We start from the raw sequence: 20348 nt of genomic DNA, 5'->3' as shown, positions 1-20348 counted from the left end.
ACGACTTGTCTGACGTAATAAATTTACAGTTTTTCTCTGAGGCAAGTAAATGTGAAAGCGTACATCAGTCTATAAACTACCAACAACATTCTGACAGCGCAGTTAATGCTGCATTATTTGATATTACGCTAAATCAATGATTTTGGTCAGAAAATAATGTTCATATTTTCTTATTTCGGCGCTGTAGGAAACCGGGAAGTCTAACTTATGTTGTATTTTGGTTTTAAGTTGATCAACTATAAATAAAAAAAAAACGGCAATCATGCTACAACTTGTTTTACTTGCTAGTATGTTATGTTTGTGACTAGAACTGTCTCCTAACGTACTGACTCTGACAACTGAACATGCGAGTTACAACAAAGTCAATAACGCGACTGCACTGTGTCTCCCCCATGATGCAGATAATTGATAACTGAACCAAATAGAATGCATTTTCTACTTCAGCATGAACCGAGCAACTATGAGTAAACCAGGTGTTGGCGATAATCTGCCACTGGCGCAGAATTTGAAGTAGGACCATCAACAAAGTCATCGATAACAACCTGCAGCGAGAATATTGACTGGATAAACAAAGTAAAGAGTGATCCTGTCGATTGCAATTTATTCGAGTTTCCTTCCTAATTGTCAGACCTGGTAATCGATTGATTTGAAAATTTGATATGAAATTGGCTGTTTTTTATCAGTTATTGTCTTAGTGCTCTCCACTTTCCAACTTTTCGTCAAGCATGCACCTTGTTTTTAGCGACTTTGCGCTATAACAGTTAAATGTGATAAAGAACAACAGGTGGAGGCCTACTGTACATATACGGTACTTTATACCTTATGACTATCATCAAACCTCATACAAAAGACGTCAAAATAGGAGGACAGGTTTTGGCATGACAACGTATGAGAAATGAAAGTTGCTCTGACATAGGAGGACGAGGTCGTTCAATGACTGACTTAATTGAAAACCGAAGTGGAACAGACTGACTAGCGCGACATACACAGCAAGTGAATTCGCCGCTACTTTTATCCAGTTCATCGAACACGTCATGATTATGTGGAAAGTTTAAACTATATCAAAATTACTTAAACTACTAATCACAATAAACAAAATTTACTTTAGATTAATGACGCCGTTAATGAAAACATTGGAGGGTGATTGTAGTGACGTGAATATAGTCAAAGGCTACTCAGCGCTAAAACGAGAGCTGTTGGACGGAGAGTAGCAGCGCCAGCTTGTGACCGGTAGTGAGGATGACGAATAAAATAAGCGTTGTTTTTCCACTTTTCTATTTATTTGCGATCTTGCGTTCCTTAACTCTTGTGAGTACAAATGGTAGCTTAGAAGTCCAAGTTAAACTGTCAGCTTTTTCGAAACAAATCAACAAAAACGTTAAAGAAAGTCGCACAGTTTGAAATTTTATATCCAACCAACCGAGCGTGACGTATTTAATTATATTTCATGATGACGAAAGATGAACGTTACATGACTGGTTCTTGTGAAAATAAACGTAACAATGACGTTTTGTTTAGGTTCAGTCGCGCTTGAGTTGAGCTGAAGACGGATGGCGTTATGTAATAATAATGAACAGAAAAGCCGATTATAAGTTGATCAACAGTTCAATCAATAGATTTATAAGGCATATTTTTATATTGAAAGAAATAAATGTAATCGATATTGTATTTTTATTCTTGAACTGATGATAATTCCTTGATTACATCTTTTATTGCCAGGACTTGGAACTGTTCACAAAGACCACTAAACAGAAGCAAGCGTCGTTCATAGCCCGCTCGGTGTTGTTACAACGGACACGCAAGCGTGTATCAAATGTTATTTGCACATTAACGAGCCTTGCACATAGACATCTTATATAAAACTACTAGATTTCTATGACGCTGAAAAGGCTTCATTTCTTAAAGCACGAGCGCAAGTCAGCTGGATATCTAGTGGTTATACGTAAGATATCTATAGTCAGGCACTCGCTCTCCACGAGCTCATGAACGGTTGTACGTCACTTGCGGTGTTTCCCCAGTTAAATATCGCTTCTAATCGCCGTTTATCTGGTCGTCCAAATAGGTAGGCTTGGGGGTAGGCCTAATCGAATATTTTGTATTCAAAAGCAAACGGATAAAGTTTAAAGATACAGTTGTGTTCGCATTCGAACATTTTGACAAGGCATTTAACATATAAACGAATTATTAACTATCATGAAATAATTAATGAAGTAAGCATATCCTATGTAGTATTGTTGCCAATTGTTTTCCGGCCATAAACTTTCAAACTTACAAAAAAACTTACGTTTCGTCATGCTGCATTTTCCGTCACAATGTTAGGAACAATTCTGGCGTGACACTGGCTTGTGACAGGACCTGAGTTTATTTTATTACGTCACGTAGTGCAATAGACAACCCATTTTCAGATCATAAAATATCTCTTCAAATTGTTGACGAATCAAACTTTAGTTTCCGGAACCGAAAAGAAAACTTCAGCAACATTTTCAGATGAATCAAACGTTCCATCGACATCACACGTTGAAAAATGTTTTAGAAGAATTTTGCTCTTTTAGTGGGTGGTTCCCCTAAACAAATCCCAGTATTGCTTAACTGCAAGGGTACGGCTGGTTTTTAATCAAAAGTCCTTTAAGTTTATTAAAAGTTTAAAAATGTCATTTGTTTATACTTATGAAAAATTTAATTACATACACTTCATTCTTCAATTTACACAATTTCTTTTACTGATGTATTATGTTTGACACGTGCAGGTAGCCCTTGCAAATGCATGAATAAACTGAATTGCGGACTTTGAAGCCTTCACGCATGATATGGTGCATCCTCGACTGTGGAGATGAACTACTTAATAGGGCAGAGACACAGAGGGATTACAATGGTATCAAATCGAACACGGACCACAACTTTGACAATTGACAGGCCGTCTTGTTATGAATCAAACGCTATCACTACTCTGCTACCCAGATAGAAAAGTTTTTTAAGTGCGCGTATATAAACATTAGTATACAACTACAGGATGCCTTTGTAGTACCCTAGCTACTCAAATTGTGACGTCATCTGTTTGTGCACTTGTATACTAGACCAGGCTTTTTTCTCATCTTTGTTGCATGGCAGATTTCGCATCCAAAAACATCAAACTTGACAATCTGGCAGCTACCGAACCGACAAATCAAAGAACGTGCTCCTTTTGATGGACACAATAGGAAAGTAAACTTGGGGCTGTTTTCGACGGAAAATTGTGCGTGCAAATGCAGATTTTGGCATCCACTGATGCCTCAATGGTGAATTTATGGCATGAAATGAACCTGGATGCATTTCTAGCTCGTATAGGCTCGTGCTTAAAAATTAAAACTGAGAGTGTCAGGTGGCGATGATGTTATCAGCTGTTGCTGAAAGCAAGTGACGTCAAAATTATCGAAGTGATATCCGTACGGAGTTATTTTAAATCAACTTTTCAAACGTGTTGTGCTTAATGTAATGCAATTGATGTGTGATGTGATATCACACTATTGTGAGATGTAAGGTGCAGTGTTTGTCACTTCATATATAAAGATAAACTACAAAATAATGAAACTGAAAATACAGAAAAGAAGTTGATTCGTAACGATAAAATCATATAACACAATTTCTTGCTACAATAGACGAACACTTAAAATTAGAAAAATTGACTATGGTAGTTTGCAATAACTATTCTGTGGAAAGTTGTGAGTATAATAATACACTGTTTGTGGCAAGATTTTTATCTACCTTTCCCCTTTTTAAGCAAAAAACTGTTTTTAAAAAAAGTCTCAAAAAGTAAAGGTTGTAAAGGGTGCAAGTTGATAAAATTGTTCATGCAAAACTTACCACGATGTTCCACTCAGCTACTGAGCCACTAAATGTACTTAGATTGATTGTACTCACGTACCAGCGTATGTAATTATTGGCCTAATTATACTATTAGGCTATTACATTACCTGATTTATGCTATAGGGATAACGCTGCTGGAAAGTTTAAATGATGCAAAGGATAAAATTGCAACTTTAAATAAGGCCAAACTGCTCTGGTAGGCCTAGTTAGCTATAACATGTGCAAGTGTTGGTCGTTTTCTGCCATTTTATACCATAGTATGAAGTGTTGCACAAGATCGACCAATGTACACACCGAATTTTAAATGTTCTCACCAATCTATAGGCTTGATAATCAAGCCAGGCAAATTTGGTTGCTTAAATGTCAGTTTATAACGAAGTAAAATTCAAGCTTCAGTTTACGTCAAAATATGTGTCGGTTTGATGATTTCTCCTTAAAAACTGCTGCACTTCAGTTGGGTTTGACACCGTGCGAATATTTTAGATTTCGATGCTGTGTTTTTGTTAATTACTCGTTCTTTAACGTCACTTTCCATAACTGATTGATTAGTTTTGACAAAGGTTCCTTTTTACCATTTATTGCATTTATACTGCTTTTAAATTCATTCATTTTTGCTGGGATGAAAAGAGTTCGAAACGTGTTACGTATATTTTTTGTCAAAAAATACGTTTATTTCTGCATTCTTTGTGCTAATTGCAATATTTTGTTATAACTATAAGTAACAGATAAATGATTGTTAATTACAGAAAAAATGCCGCTACACAGTATGATTAGAAGCATTTTCTATAGTATTTCTAAACTATTATACTTTGTAGGAACAGCCCATCTATTTATACTTTACTAATCTTTTATCCATGTAATGTAGCTTGTAAAATGTTCTTTTTTATGTCTGACATGTTTTAGAAATTTAGGAAAAATTTTCTGTTAAAATTTCCAAGATGGAGCTTCAAGCGATTGTAATGGCCGCTGGTCGAGGAAACCACATGACTGATTTGACCAATAGCATTCCAAAACCATTGCTGCCTGTCGGAAACAAGCCTATGATTTATTATCCTGTTAGCATGCTGGAGAAAGCTGGCTTTCAAGGTACATGACTCAAACGTTGTACCTCATTTTTTTTTAAAAACTCATTTTAGTTTAATTATTAACTAACCGTGTACTGCCGGTATCTGTGATTTGTCACGTATGTGGAAGATAAAAGTCAAATTTTATTTCATCTTGATTTTATGATATATTCACAGAAGTAATTATCATCACGCTCAACTCCATAAAGTCATCAATAGAGCATACGATGAAGGACTTTAAGATATCAGTGACTGTCTGCGGCATTTCCGACGACTCTGACTTTGACACTGTTGACTCTCTGCGATATGTTAAAGACCTTGTCAAGGTCCAAAGTTAGGCATCTGGTACATCACTGACATTTATGACATTAACTCAACGACGTTACTTGTGTTTAGAGTGACATGCTCATCATCAGTTGTGACGTCATAACCCAACTTCCTCTGCATCGTTTGGTTGATGCGCACAGGCTCTACGACTCATCGGTTACGATGCTGTTGTCTCCATCGCGGCCAGCCGGTGAAGCAGGACCGGGCATGAAAGTGAAGAAGAAAGGTGAAACGACAACTTTCTAAATTTTGTTTCCTTCAGAAGCATTTGCACCAAGTTTTAATTTCACTTTAACCTGTGGTTGACTTCCCAGGATTTTACTGTCGGTTCGCGTCCATCGTATGACTTTTCTCTTAAGCAGTAGCAGCTATTACATAGTTGAACATCATAATGCAGTTATCAACCCTGATGATTCTCTCTTTGTTGTTAACGTTTCACAAACAATTTTTTGTCGCAAACAAATTTGGTTGAGAAAAACTATTTTGAGTCACCAGGCATGGTTAAGCGTTGTTATAGTAACAATGACGGTATTTCAGGTCAACATGACCAACGTGAGTTCATAGGTTTGTGTCCGACGGAGCAATGCTACCACCGTGTCCTTTTTCTTTTCAATGAAGCTGACCTTGAGGTGCGTCCTGCTATTTGCTTTGCTACTTGTCTGTGAGTTTCGCTCAACCTGAGTCGAAACTTCAATTAATTTTTTTCTTTAATTGAATCTTAGAATACTTTGCATAAACCTTTTCGTGACACAAAAACTAGCTTTTAATCTGCGATGAAGCTGTTTGCAAGTTTTCATGCCTCTGCAAATGCCTCCAGTTTTTGATTAAATTTTAGGAAGACTCGCTGACAGTTCGTCAAAGTTTGTTATGCGATTTTCCGAGAATCCAGGTCAGGGATGAGTTGAAAGATGCCCATGTGTACATCGTCAAGAGATGGATTGTAGACTATATAGCTCATAACACGTGAGTTCAGCAGCGTGGCATTACCAGGCTTGATTTCACGAACAACGTCATGATCGTTACCACCTTCAGGTCTCGAAGTTCATTCAGAAGCGAGTTATTGCCTTACATCGTTCAAAAGCAGTTTGATCGCCACCACAAGGTGGAACCGGGGAGCTTGGAAAAGTCCCCCGAAAGCGTGGTTGGAGTCCATGACACAAACTTGAACGTTAAAGGTTTGTTGATTTTTGTTTTTATTGAAACTATCTTCTGTGAGTAATGAGAATAACAATGATTAATTTTAACCGCCCTTATTTTGAATGGAGCCACACAAGCATGACGTCATAATTTGTTATAAAGACCTGATTCTCTATCATATAATACCATATAACCTTATAATAAGAGGAATATAAAGTGAAGTTCACTTTAACAAAACCTAATTACAGATTTTAAATTTTAGATATTTTCACCTTTATCAAACAAGACGAAGAAACAAATATCATTCGTGATTTGACGTTATCCAGTCACACTCGAGCTGACAACCCGATATCATGCTTTGCGTTTATCTACGAAGACGGTCCGCTCGTTAACGCGAACAACATCGCCTCGTATGTGGAGGCCAATAGACTTGTAAGTTGGCTGCATGCATTTTTCTTCATTCCAGTTCAATATTGCTGCCCCCCTCCAACAAGATGATGCAAGAATAATTGTGAATGAAATATGTCATCTAACAATGCCCACCACCAGTCTTGTGCTTAGTCATGAACCACCTTTTACCAGCTTTCAACAAACTTACTAATTACTACGATTACTAATTACTACAATTACTAATTACTACAATTACTAATTACTACGATTACTAATTACTACAATTACTAATTACTACGATTACTAATTACTACGATTACTAATTACTAAGATTACTAATTACTACATACACTAAACCTCACCAACCACTTTGAATATGATCATTCATTGTAATTTGTTCAGGTGTCGAAAGCAGAATATGTCTTTCCTTCTGAACAATCCCTCATCCATCCATCTTCGAAACTCCATGAAAAGTCGCAGGTGAGTGCACAACACGTCATTGCCTGTGTGCTCTTTTAATATGATTTTTATGGCCAGGCGGGGAGTGACAGCATGATAGGCGAACGAACGTCAGTCGATGAGCAGAGCATCATCAAAAGGTCGGTTATCGGGAAGGATTGTCAGATCGGGTCGTCGGTTCGAATCTCAAATTGCATCTTGATGGATCGAGTTAAAGTTGGAAATGGGTCAATCTTAAGCTTAGATTCTTGCAAGACTTTATTCAAAATATTTTATTAAAGGATTTTATTTGCAGCAAATTCTTTTTTTCTTTTGGTCCTTCTAATATAATCTACTGAACACGTGATAAAAACAGAAATATTGCGAAATTAATATTTTTTCACATCAAAATCCTGTCAATTCTTGTCGAAAAATTGCTGACTAAGAATTCATCAACTACAAGAATTTCTTCCAAGTTGTTTTAAACCTATTTGATGTCTATGGCAGGTGCAACTTGCAAGGGTCAGTTATTGCTGACCGAGCAATTATTGAGGAGAAATGCGAAATAGCTGACTCATTGATCGGAAGCAACAAGGTCGTGACGTCATCATGTAAGTGGATTTGTCAGTTTGATATTTCTCCTTTATCTGAGACTGGCTGAGTCTTTTAACGACTTGAACTTGAAAACTAAACCAGCCAAATGTATCGGCCACATCAGCACCACCAAGCGGATATTCTAAAATGATCTCAATTTTAAATAAAATGGCGTGCTCTGTGACGTCACACGTTTGTTTAACTCCTTTTTCAGCGAAACTTAATCGAGAATCGATCGTTGAAAGTTCGACAATGATGGAGTTCGATTGATGCTTTTACGTCACAACTCTGGTCGGTGACATTTCGGAATGTTGATGACGTCATAAAAAAAATTGAATGAACTCGGCGTTGTCTCTGCGCCATGGAGTGGATTGTTTGATGTCGATGTTTTACACTGAAGAGATTTTGTTCGTTATGTTGCCAGATACTTGGTGAATAGATACAGGATGTCTATGCATTAGACGGGATAGTATTGTGATTGGGGATTACCCTTCTGTCGTATTCGGTGTTGGATTGGATGAATAAAATTTTTCCCGGCAAAATTTGAAATTATTTCAACTATTTAGTCACAATCAATGTTCCCTCTAATTTTTCACGAGTCTGAGCAAACACACTAACTCCCTGAGCGGTCCCTTGGACCAGTGCGAGCAACATCAAACGTTCCACTTGCGCACTGTGGCCATTATTATGCGTTTATTCTATTTTCAATTCAGGTTGGATTATTTTCTTGTGCGCAGCACAGATTTTCTGTGCGCGGAGACCGTGTCAGCAGTGCGCATTTGCGCACACGCGCAGCTTAGAGGGAACATTGGTCACAATGTCCTCGGGAACCTAATAGTGCTCACCGCTAAGTGTCTCTATGAAAATTCACACAATTGCTTCCTTATTTGTTTTGATTAGTTGATCATGTTAGATGAGCATCAGAGTCGTAATGAATCGAGTTCCTAATAAATTGCCCAAATGACTTGGCTTGAATCTTGGAATGACTTAAGTCGGTTATTTTTGGTCACATTTAAACATCGGGAGTAAAATAAACCCTTATTCTTTGTCCAAACACATCGAAGTGTAATTTGAAATGAATTTTTTTTGTCTTCAAACGCATTTGGTGCGCTTAAATGAGTTATGACGGATGATGGAGGTGTAGTTGAACACAATAACAAGTCGTAAAGTTGCAGCTGGTTGTGATTTCAGGTCTAACGAAAATTATGAGTCTCCAAGGTCGTGTAAACTTTTCAGAACCAGAAAGTTCGGTTGTTTGAGCTGGATCATTGTTTGTCTGATCATAGACATTTTGTCAGCAGTCACTTCAGATTAAATTGCTTGTAATTTTACTCCTTACACGATCAGTTAGGCGTCGAATCTTATATAACCGTCAGTGGTTAGCAGGAAATCGCGTTGCAACGCAGACAAGCGAGCAAAACCGCGGCTGTTTAAAATGTTCAACAGGAAATTGTTTGTAGGTCGCTGAAGGATTACGACATCTGTTCCGAGAAAATAGCGTCTTGCCAGTAATACAAACATAATTACTTAAGTCACAAAATTTTACTTAATATTTGTTTCACTGTTGCTTTGCAATTCTTCATACTTTTATACGTCATAAAATAATCAAATACTTTGAGATCATCCTAAACGTTTCTGGTTGAAAGAAATGGTCTAATTTCTCTTTGGCTTAATTGACCAATTGGTTCGCTTCTATCAAAACAACTCGACTTTTTTAAAGCGTGGTTGACTTGTGACCCGAGTTTGATGACTTAATTAGGACCCTGTTAAGCATAACCCAGCCATCATCTTCAAATATCGTATGCTCATAAAAACACACGTCATTGCCCACCTCTTGTTATGTAAAATATATTTATTAAAAGAATCAAGTTTGTGAGGTTTAGGCAGCGATCAACTGATAAAAGCAGGCGATGATAGATAAATGGGAACGATGGAAAGATCAATCAAGTGAGCAGTTGCATAGATCATTGTGGCTCTTGGTATGTGGGTGAAGTTGCTTCCGCGTAAGACGGAGGGGGCAAACCGATGCTTGTAGTCGGGGGCTTGAGTTCGTCAACAATCACAACGGGAGAGTGTTCAAACTGGGGAGGGGGCACGTAAGTGGGAGGCGCGGTCGGATCGGGCTGACCATTTGTTGGTATCTGTCCACTAAAAGGCTGGCCGTACCCACCGTAACTTTCCGGGTTTACGACGACCGCTGGAGGGACTTCCCCGTTTTCAGCGGACCCCGGAGTTTGTGTTTGCTCCGTACCTTCACTTGCCGGTTGCCCCACTTGGGTTGCGGATCGGTTTTTCCAAGCTCGAATCATCAGGTTTAAACCCATTAAGACGCCGAAAAAGAGCACAACAAGTCCCGCGATGAGAAGACTAAAGCCCGTGCTGTTTCCAATACCAATATGGACGCCCAAGAGAATGATCCCGACCAGTATCAATAGCAAAGAAATCCACTTTGGGTTCCTCGCGGGCGCCGCGTTTCCTTGACGCACTCCCGTACGGTTGACCGCGCGATGTCGCCCGACCCCGATTCTGTGGTGTATTCTAATGTGACCTGCTCGTCGCTGTCTTCTTTGGCGGGCTGCATGGCGGTGCCTAGCACGACCTGCGTGAATTCCGCCAGCTCGACGTCTGGCGCCACCTGCACGACGTCTTGCCCCAGCTCCCATTTACAGTTCTTTCGGAAAGTTTTGATGTTGATTAAAGTACTTTGTAGTTTAATTTACCTTCCTTATAAATAAACGAACTCATCGAATCACAGTGTTAACGAGAAAGAAGCCTCTGAAAGATTTAAAGAAAAGTCTGTAGTTTTGCATAAACTTTCTTCAGTAATGGCATCAAGACTAACATAAACCCAGCTCAAACCCACAAATTCGTTCAATGTGAAATTGTAGCCTCACGGTTGATCAGCTTCAGCCAACTCATACGCTCAGTTCCTTTAAAAATCATTACAGCAGACAGACTTACAGCGGCTTCGACAATTTCTTCTCCCAACCATTACATATCTCAAGCGCACCAGGCGTAACTTTTTGGGAACGTAAGTAGTTGACTTGGTTTATATCTCTGAGACTGATTTTGTTGAGGACTGGTTATGGATTTGTCTTACTCGTCATAACTATACGAACCACTTTTGTTAAAGTGTTGTAAGACTGCCTCAGGCTACTTTTTATTTTACAGCGTCATGAGACTAAACAAGACGTTACAGCGGGTAATTGTTCGCTCGCCCCTTTCAGAATCGCTCGTCCGTGACCGGTAGTATTTGCTTTATTACGTCTTGTAATCTGGAATTTGAGCGATTTGCTTCGCTGGTTTTCGTCATTTACCCTTGATTTACGTTTAATTACAGACTGCCACTATTTCGCTGGAAAAAATCGTGCGTTCGAAGCTGTTTTTACAGTTTCTTTTTAACCAAATGTTATAACATAATAACCTAAACCTAACTTAAATCTAACTCCAATAAACCTTAACTGGCTGAAGCGACCTTTTGCATGCCCACTCTCCTAACCTAACAGCCTATCTCTAACAACAGGCTGTGTGACCTACATACGGTGAAGTAGTCACTTCGATTAACTTCAGTTGTGATAAAATACGCTGTTTGACGGTTGGCCTGCGAAATGTTCACCAAACTCAGATTTGGGCCTCGCTCAAACAGTTGGGAACTGTTGCTTCAAATAAAAATGGGAAATCCGCATTGTTTTGGGAATCTGCTGTTTTGAGATTTATCCATTTATTTTGTTCATAAAGTGTCCTAATCCTAAAATGCTTCAGATAATGCTGAACATAGAAGAATGAATTACGAAGCACATGACGCGCTATATGGCCAGGAGAAGTTACAAGGTTCGTTAAATGTTGGAAAAACTCTTTCACCATCGTTAAGGCGCTCACATCGAAAAGCCAACGAGCCAACACTTAAAATTTTCAGCAGAATCTGCAAAATCTCACCTCAGCTTTCCCAGATAACTTCATTCACTAGGCTAAGCTACACTGTAGCCTTCTTGAAGTGCTGTACGTTCTTGCTAGCCTGCTAATATGGTACAGTAATATCTAGCATTTATTCATGTTGACCATAAGCAGTCTTTGCATAACTTGCCACACTAACCACGAACTATGCCCTTTGTTGCAATTCTACATACTTATTATGACGACACAAACTAAACAAAAGAAATATACAGACTTTCAATTGAAAATCTCGTTTTTCGACTCAGCCTTGCGAGTGCAATATTTACTTTTTATCCTTTTTGGCGTCATTGTTAGCTCATAAATACAATTTTCACAGCAATGTGCGCTAACATGGGGCTGCACAAAGATGAATTCTATAAACTTCCAAGTCACTTCATAAAAATGCACTAATTTTACCACACATTCCTGGCAGCATGCATCAGTAATTTGATCTCTGTTGGAACAGCGGATATGACGTAATATTAGTGCAACGCGTCAGCTGCAGTTACGCATTTGTGGTTGATGGGTTTTGAGTAGAAATCATTATAATACGTACGTCACTATTGCATGACGCATTAAGCACAGTGAGACAAAATTCCAAGGGAATTTTTAGGTTCTCTGTTCTTTTGGGTCTGGATCGCCAATATTTTTCAATTGAGGGCGATTTCAAGGTTTCTGACCATCAGTAGAAGAACCAAAGGTCACCAGTTCGATGACGCACTTATGGAATAATATAAAGTTGCGCGCTATATTCTTATTGAAATAATTCGGAACGATCCAGCAAGGTTGGCAACAGAGACAACAGCGGTTATTTGCGCTGCTTTCACAACTAGTTTGCTGGCGACCTGGTGCCTTCGGTCATCGTGTTGGCGACCCCTGAAAGCTGATGGTTGACAAAACACTCCGATGTTATTTAGAGCTTAAACAACTATTCCAATTGGGTTTTTAATGGGATCAAATCAAAAATATTCTGTTTAAATGTGGACCAGAGTATCATTTAGGAAAACCCCGAAGTTCAAATTATAATGATGCTGACATTTCCTGTGTTTGATAAAGTTTTATACGACCACAGTGAAAACAATTTGTGCTTGAAAAATTTATGTACACTAGAAAATAACACAAAATCCTCTTTTCTTTTAGCGCAAAAAGATTTGAATTGGTTAATTCTACTGCAAATATTTGAAAAACATTTCTGACGTAAGTACTTTGTTCGTTGTTGGCAACAATGGACTATTGTTTTTTCATATTTACATGTTATGAAGTCATAAGCTTGCACGACGTGGTTTGTTTCAAGTAGACCCAAGTAGTCCTTCCCTTGACCAAAATTTGCTCTCAAGTCCTGAACGGAACTGGTGCGCCCGCGGTTAAGTGGCGGTTTTATGAAAAAGTTCATATAAGAACAATTAAAACCGAAACAGCAATAAAGAAGCGATCAAGCAGCTCCGCAATCCACTTGGTGGGTTTGCAGGTAGCAAGAGCGAAGCGTCAGTATGAAGCGTTGTTGTGTTTAGTGGAAAGTTTGCAAAGAAAATTTATAACTTAAAATCTTAATTCAAAGTTTTAAAACCGTTAGAAATTTTCTTCGACATTTTTAGTTACAACTTCCCTTTCTCAGCAAATGTAGTTAAATCAACAGAAATAATGGCTGTCAATAGTTTTATAAAAATTTTTAAGATCAGCTTTTTTGTCTTCTTAAAAGAATAAGTTATCTTATGAAGCGAAACAAACCGACAAAGGTTTTAGTCCTCATTAAACTTTTTTGATACATTTTTTAAATATGAAAGAAATTATGTAGCGGACTCGATCAGGACAAAAGATCTCTTCCAAAGTTTGTTTGTTGTTGTTCAAATGTTGGGAGGTTGTCATCATCAATCAATCATGACACAAAATCTTCCTGCAATTGTCGTGAAACATTTTGTTCATAGAAAACTTTATAGCGTCCATAAGTTAAAGTTGTTCAAGCGGGTTCTAGGAAAACCTCATTTACTTCAAATAAAGCAATTTCAACGTTAAATTTTTTGCCTAGAAAGTCTGTAGTCGTCTGACGTCCTCAAAGTTCATTGTTATAAGTGAGCGCCAAATGTTGAAGGTCGCAAATGGCAAAGACACTTACGACGTCGATCACATTTCTTCTTGTGGTGAGATAGGTGTTACATGTCGGTACATTATACTCTGCTATACTTTATACGTTGCTAATCTCCATGACACACCCCTTTGTTGCATCGGGTAGGTATTTCTTTATGACGTCACTGGTCACGTGGTTTTGACTTTCCCTCCGGCGCGTCCGTTCGCGTTCGACTTTCTGGACAATTCACAAAGCGAGGGGCCTTGCGGGATGACGTTTAACAAAGGTGAACGCGCTCTGTACGTTTCTTTCGATATGACGTCACCGCCATTAGATCTGTCCAACCTATTAATTTCTACCTTTTCAGTTTTCAACGGTTTTTTACTCCGTTAACACATTGCTATGATATATGTGTTAATTCCAATCATGTTTACGTTTTTTCTACAAATCAGAACATAAAATCATGACCTCACTGGCGGCGGGAACACCCTTCAATGTGACGTGGCACGTCGCCTACCCGCATCTGGTGACTTTTTTATATTTTATTATTTACTTTACTTTCTCCTTGACGCAGTGATCGCACCGGTTTATATCGGGCTTGTATTTCTTGTTTAATCAGTTGAATGTGGATGCGCAACCCTTTTCAACGGTTTTATGTCTTATATAATAACTAATTATTTATAATCACGTATATTACATGTATATTATGCATAATTGTTTGTTATTTTAATGTTATATGAGTGAAGTTTGTATAACACGCCTAAGCTTCGACATAAGCAGCCTGTTATAAAATATATTGCAACAGATTTAGATTGTATTTGTAACAGGTTTAGACGGAAACACTTTGTGTTATTCGCGCAAATAATCGATCATGTCTGGATATAAAATCGATACCAGATCAGAAGATTTTTTAATTGTTTTAGGGAGGAATCAAATTGCAACTTCTTGACACGGAGGGCGCTGTTCTTTCTGAACTAACAGACTCCAATTTTATTTATAAAGATGATTCCACGTCAGTCGCTGTTTATTTTAATACAAAGTTAACAATAAATCATTAATTTATATTAAATACCTGCGAGTTAATAATAATCATCATCATACTTTTTTCGATATTATTTCTCGCTTTCCACCATGCGGCCATATGATGTAGGAGACTGAACCACGAGGTAACGCTCAAAAGCGACATTGCCTGCGATCACTGCGTTCTACGTATCATAAAGCAAGCGTCAGAATGGACCAATCAGAACACATCGGATGGATACTTGTTCTGGTCATGTGCTGACGTCACAATGGTTTCCGACGGTAAGCTTCCGGTCGGTTTTTATTTGAAAAGAAAATAGTTCAGTTGTTTTAAAGTTATCCGCGCAACCGAATTTCTTTTCTCTCTTCAAACATTAAACTTTTTTGATTTCATCAAAGCTGACGTAAACGGTGGTTGCTATGACAACAAGTGTCTAAACGGCGGTACTTGTGAAAGCGGTAAATGCGCATGCGCGGCGAGATACGAGGGCGGGAGGTAAGAGCGGTCAGTGCGAGCGACGGGGTCAGGTCATGTGAGTCGATTTCCGCGCAGGTGCGAGCATGAGAACGAATGCGCGGATGATGGCGACTGCGCGCACGGAAGATGCGTGGACGTGGATTCGACGAAATTCCCGAGCAAGTTCTGCTTCTGCGAACCTGGCTGGATGGGTGGAAGTTGCGAGAAAGGTGGGAGACAATTTCGTTAAGATGCGATAGTGTTAAGTTGCGCATGCGCACTGACATAGGTGGGCAGTACCGTGGTACTACAGTAGCGAGTTACTTTTTTCAAGAATTTTCGGTCGGTCCCGGTACTCGGTACTTTTCACGTAATTATTTCAAATTTTTTTACAAGTATGTGTTCAAAATTACATGTTAATTAATCCTTAAAACTAATTTTAGCATCTGTTGATCATTTTGAATCTAGAAATGTCAAGTAAAATTGAAAGCGATTAACATCACACATGTTTTGACCTGGAGTAACCTTTACCGGGGGCATAATAGCTGCAAACATTGCGTTTGCAGCATCAACTTTTACACAAAAAGTACCGGTACCGACAAAGTACTGAACTACTTTTTTAAAATAGTACCAAATACCGGAATCGTCGGTACATTTTTTGCCAAGTACCGTTACCGGTACCGTTACCGACGGTACTTTCAAAGTACCGACTGCCTACTTCTGCGAACTGAGTATCATAAGAAGGCTTGTAAGAAGTTACAAAATGGTCCCCATGTAGTTAAAAGGAGTGAAACCGTTATTTAGTGCCAAGCAAACTGTTTTTCTACTTTAACGTGTAAGTTGAACTTCCCCTTGCAAACTTTGGGTCTCTGTACGAAGGTTGCCCAAACTATCCTAACTATCCATTGTTGTTCTTATTGGTCAGAATCGGAGCTTTCGGAGGCAAAGTTGGACGAATCCGATGAAAAGGACTTCCACAAGGTGGTGCTCTACGACAATCCCAAGTTCGAGTGAGATTTCTATGGAAAGATTTTTGGCAGGCTGGGTTTTAGATTTCAATCTTTCGAAATTGACTCCCTCTCGGGTATTTTAATGAAATCGTAAAATTTCTTTCATCGTATCCCATTTTATTATTTTCGAGACTTTTTTGGAAATTGTTCGACGATCGCCCTCAGGTGGAAATTGCTCTGCGTGTTGAAACCGACACTTGGTGCGCCATTGGGTGGAGGCCAGATGACATTGATAAGAAATGCAAGGTAATGATGACTGTGCATATACTTTGAGCCAGAATGCAGCCAGCTGGTGACCATCAATCTTAACGTTGCCAATCCTACAATGTACGTCATCATGCGATCATACAATGTCGCATAAAACGCTGAGTGTCGACGACGGCCGATATTTATACCGACATAAGCTTGTATAAATATAAATACACCGGAATCATCAAGGGATGTAAAATTCTATTAAAATATCCCAGATCGGGGCCGAAATAAACTTGTTTTGAACAAGCAAAAAGGACGAAGCATTTCGAGGTGAAAATCTTAAAAAAACTTTGTGAAAGATTCGCAAACTAAATTTCTTACAAGAAGGAACAGGCTTAAAAACCGCAACTTGTCAGACACAACTTTGAGAGTAGCATGGGCGTTTAATACAGTCATGAGGAAGCATCAACTGTTTGGGAACCAGGATTTTTATTACAAAGTTGGATTTGAGGCGGTGCATTTTACCCATGACGTCATAATGCCATACAGTTGCCTCATTTTGTTGCATTTTTTAGGATTTTCCTCTCAGCACCAGCTCAAGTTCTGAAGGCGATGACGGAGTTAATGACGAAACGTCCGATAACAATGGTATGATGTGAATATGACGTCAGGCCACCCTGGCTAACAAATCACTAGTTGATGTAATTCATGTATTTATAGTTATAGTTGCATTAATTGCATTATCCTTGCATAGCTGCAATTTTGGTGTAGCTTAAAGTCAGTACATTGACTATCTTTGGGTGCAGTGGTTAAAATAGTCCGTAACATACAGTAAACTTCTTAAAGAAATTCCTATCGTCTGAGTAGCACTAATATTGCCAGTGGCATCGCTCTCTATCAACAGACGTAGAAGCCACCCGGCGCAAAAGATTTATTTCTTTGAAGTACGGTAGAGGGCAACAAAGAGCTCGGCGGGAATTGGTTGATAAACGAGATAATGACGTAAGCCTTAGATTAAATTCCGGGCGGCATTTTTTAATGGACTTTTGATGAATTCCAATTGTTCAGGAAAATATGATCAAAGTTTTTTGCAATGCTGGGAACATCTCTGCTGCCGCCGAGTGGGCGAAGGAAACGTTTAATGACGTTCGACCAAGTTCAGGTGAAAGGTCATTTCAAGAAAACCGAAACAATGTCACTGTGTCATGTTTTCTGCTTATTATTAACCTATATATTCTACACAATATGTTGATTGTTTGACCATTTTGGAATTTTTTATTTCCGACCAACTGACTTTTGAGTCTTTTATAGACAAACTTCACCCTGAACCAGAACCGAAACCGAATAGCAAATCTTCCCCGAGTTCTAACCGGAAAACGAAAGGAGATCCCGAACCGGAGCCAAATGTTGAGCCGGGACCGGGCTACAAGGACATCTTACATCCAATGGACTGCTCTGATATAATTTACGGTAATTTGGTTTATTCTGCAAATGTGCTTATGGCGTCATAGACAAAGCGCTAAATTTTCTTCCAATCTCAGCGACGGCGGAGGGCAATCTTCACCGCGTCTTGGATATGTATACGAGGGACAGGGCGAGCCCGAAACATGACCCCTGGTTCGGCGGAAGTGATGACCTCACAGGGGTCGTCGCCCGACGCGAGGACGGAATTCTCCACGTGAAGTTTAGAAGGTCGCCATCGCCGTATATCGCGACGCGTTCTTGTTTATTTTTTTAAGGAAAGATCCTCCGACTTATTTTACCGAGCTGGACACGATATTGTGAAACGGAAACATCTCTAATATGTTGATTGATATGCATGGTTGATCCCATTTCTTAGTGATCGCGCGTCATCGTTTATTACGTCACAGGAACCTCGTCTCGTCCGATCCTTCTGACCATTCGTTGAGGGACGACGAGGTGATGCTTATATGGGCCCGTGGGCAAACCTCTTATCTGTTCAACCACCGACCACTGAGTGGGTTGGAAAGTTGTGCAGCTACTGACTATGACTATTACAGGTGAAGTCACTTATTTGTTTCGTGAATCAGATGAAATGAATCGCCAATTTCACCTTCCCTTCACAGGATAAATGAGCTCAAGTATCACGGAACAAAACCGTCACAGCGTGGGACCACATCATTTAATTTCTATGGTAGGTGGTTTTGCATCTTTCCGTTAAGTTTTTCTTCGATTTCAGACAAATTTTGAAACTTAACTACTTTAAAATAACATTAATCTTTTCGCGGGCAACTTATCTGACTTACGGAAAAGACGCCTTTGAAAAAAAAATCAAGTTTTTTGTATAAGCTGGGGACAGCTTCATGAATTTGAGTATTATATGATTTCTATCAAACAGACGACCCTGATGACGAAAGCAAATCGAACAATGGGTCGTTTCGTCATCCAGAGAAATGCAAGACCGACAAATGCGAGTACATGTTGGAGTGGAAATACCGGGAAAAAACCGGATTGGTTCATTTCAAAATAAAAGCGCGCGTAGAAGAAGACCAATGGGCTGCGGTCGGTTTCTCGGAAAAGCCAGAAATGGTTAAAAACCTTTCAAGTTGTTTGTGGTCGCATGAGCCAGACATTATCCACCTGTAGTATGTAAACATGACGTCATCCTCGCAGGAGAACTCCGATGCTGCCGTGGGTTGGGTAGAGCCATCTAGCGGTGAACTGACACTCACAGATCGTTGGCTCACTTCAAAAGCACCGGAAGGTGTCGCTCTTGACAATGGACCTGCCTCGTTTGAGAATGTGCGCGGTTCCTACAGAGACGGTTTCCTCAAAATCTCGTTCTCACGAGCTCTCGACACAGAAGTAAGCGTTTGAAATGTTCACCGGCGCACAGGTCCGTAGTCTGCTCAAAGTTCAAGGCTTATCGTAAAACATCGAACAATATATACATTTAGCGAGTTCATTTCCTAACATATTCGCAGGACCCGAACGATCTTGCTCTGAACAAATGTGTCTACTTTCTATATGCGTGGGGTGGGAAGTTGAAAGACGGTGACGTCACCAAACACAAATCAACTTACGTGAGCGAGGAGACAGTGTGTATCGGTGAGTTTCCGTTTTTCATTTCTTCTCGAATCATTATTTACTTTACAGCGCTATAACAGTGAAAATGATAAAAACGAAATTGGCAACACTATGCTGTCTATGTCGCGATTAACTCGTATTTATTTGATTCTTCTATAGGTTCTTCCGCTCGCTCTCGAGGAAACTTCAACTGTCTTGTAATGCTTTGTGTCGTCATTAACCCCTTTGTATTATTTTTTTGAAAACAATACGTCATTCATACGTCACTAACTAAAAAGATAAGCGTTCCGTCATGTCGAAGTAAATTTGCAGAATATTGAGAAAACAGAATTACTCTGAAACTCTGAAAATAGCACAATAGCAAAAAAATCCAACAAATTTTAGGATTTAATTTTAACTGAAATATTTCAATGTAACAGAAAAGCAGTACAAGGTGTAAAATCAAAACAATTCGTTACAACAAACTGACGTTAGTAATTACTAGGGCAATCAAAAGTCAATATGGTCAATTTTTTTAACCTGCTCAGAATGCTATCAAACAAGCACAAAACAAATTTCAGCTTTGTACGACGTGTGGTATAGAAGTTATTAGGTCATATAAAGTCAAAATGTTACGTTAGGTCAAAATACGGTCAAATTGTTTCTTTTAGGTCAAAATCTATTAAACTTGTAATTTTGTAACCATTTTGTAATATTATTCTTCCGTTTTTCTCTTTTCTTGTACCGCAAACAATTCCAGTGCCGCAAATTATACTTAGAACCAAAGCCACAAAGAGAGGGAAGGCCTTTCAGCGCGTCTGGTGACGCCACGATGTGAAGGCATTGCATTT

The 20348-nt window shown here is 39.1% G+C and overlaps 2 protein-coding genes across 2 annotated transcripts; both read left to right on the top strand.

The window, feature by feature from the left end:
• Positions 1–2787: 2787 nt before the first annotated feature.
• Positions 2788–8335, top strand: LOC143459838 (translation initiation factor eIF2B subunit gamma-like). The gene is made up of 11 exons (XM_076957134.1): positions 2788–4929; positions 5085–5233; positions 5304–5460; positions 5772–5863; positions 6070–6197; positions 6267–6409; positions 6634–6803; positions 7164–7241; positions 7299–7447; positions 7707–7810; positions 8008–8335. The coding sequence occupies exons 1-11, from the start codon at positions 4782–4784 to the stop codon at positions 8061–8063; spliced, it is 1374 nt and encodes a 457-aa protein (XP_076813249.1). The 5' UTR covers positions 2788–4781; the 3' UTR covers positions 8064–8335.
• Positions 8336–13192: 4857 nt separating this feature from the next.
• LOC143461130 (uncharacterized) lies at positions 13193–19846 on the top strand. The gene is made up of 20 exons (XM_076958924.1): positions 13193–13864; positions 13957–14077; positions 14244–14317; positions 14715–14803; positions 14942–15093; positions 15211–15307; positions 15365–15498; positions 16194–16278; positions 16410–16524; positions 17046–17118; positions 17375–17472; positions 17539–17632; positions 17782–17940; positions 18012–18162; positions 18342–18491; positions 18558–18625; positions 18830–19020; positions 19105–19296; positions 19416–19539; positions 19678–19846. The coding sequence occupies exons 1-20, from the start codon at positions 13823–13825 to the stop codon at positions 19758–19760; spliced, it is 2292 nt and encodes a 763-aa protein (XP_076815039.1). The 5' UTR covers positions 13193–13822; the 3' UTR covers positions 19761–19846.
• Positions 19847–20348: the final 502 nt, after the last annotated feature.

This window comes from Clavelina lepadiformis, chromosome 5 (assembly GCF_947623445.1).
Source record: "Clavelina lepadiformis chromosome 5, kaClaLepa1.1, whole genome shotgun sequence".
NCBI classification, from domain to species: Eukaryota; Metazoa; Chordata; class Ascidiacea; order Aplousobranchia; family Clavelinidae; genus Clavelina; species Clavelina lepadiformis.
Note: the sequence above shows the minus strand (reverse complement) of the source record. Positions and strands in the feature narration are given on the sequence as shown.

Bases quoted from the DNA above. Each gene is read 5' to 3' on its own strand.
- LOC143459838 (XM_076957134.1), top strand. From the start codon at position 4,782: ATGGAGCTTCAAGCGATTGTAATGGCCGCTGGTCGAGGAAACCACATG. The intron at 6,198-6,266 runs GTGAGTTCAGCA...TACCACCTTCAG, and splicing joins GACTATATAGCTCATAACAC to GTCTCGAAGTTCATTCAGAA. The intron at 7,242-7,298 runs GTGAGTGCACAA...TTTTATGGCCAG, and splicing joins AACTCCATGAAAAGTCGCAG to GCGGGGAGTGACAGCATGAT.
- LOC143461130 (XM_076958924.1), top strand. From the start codon at position 13,823: ATGGCAAAGACACTTACGACGTCGATCACATTTCTTCTTGTG. The intron at 16,279-16,409 runs GTGAGATTTCTA...ATTATTTTCGAG, and splicing joins TACGACAATCCCAAGTTCGA to ACTTTTTTGGAAATTGTTCG. The intron at 17,633-17,781 runs GTGAAAGGTCAT...AGTCTTTTATAG, and splicing joins TGACGTTCGACCAAGTTCAG to ACAAACTTCACCCTGAACCA.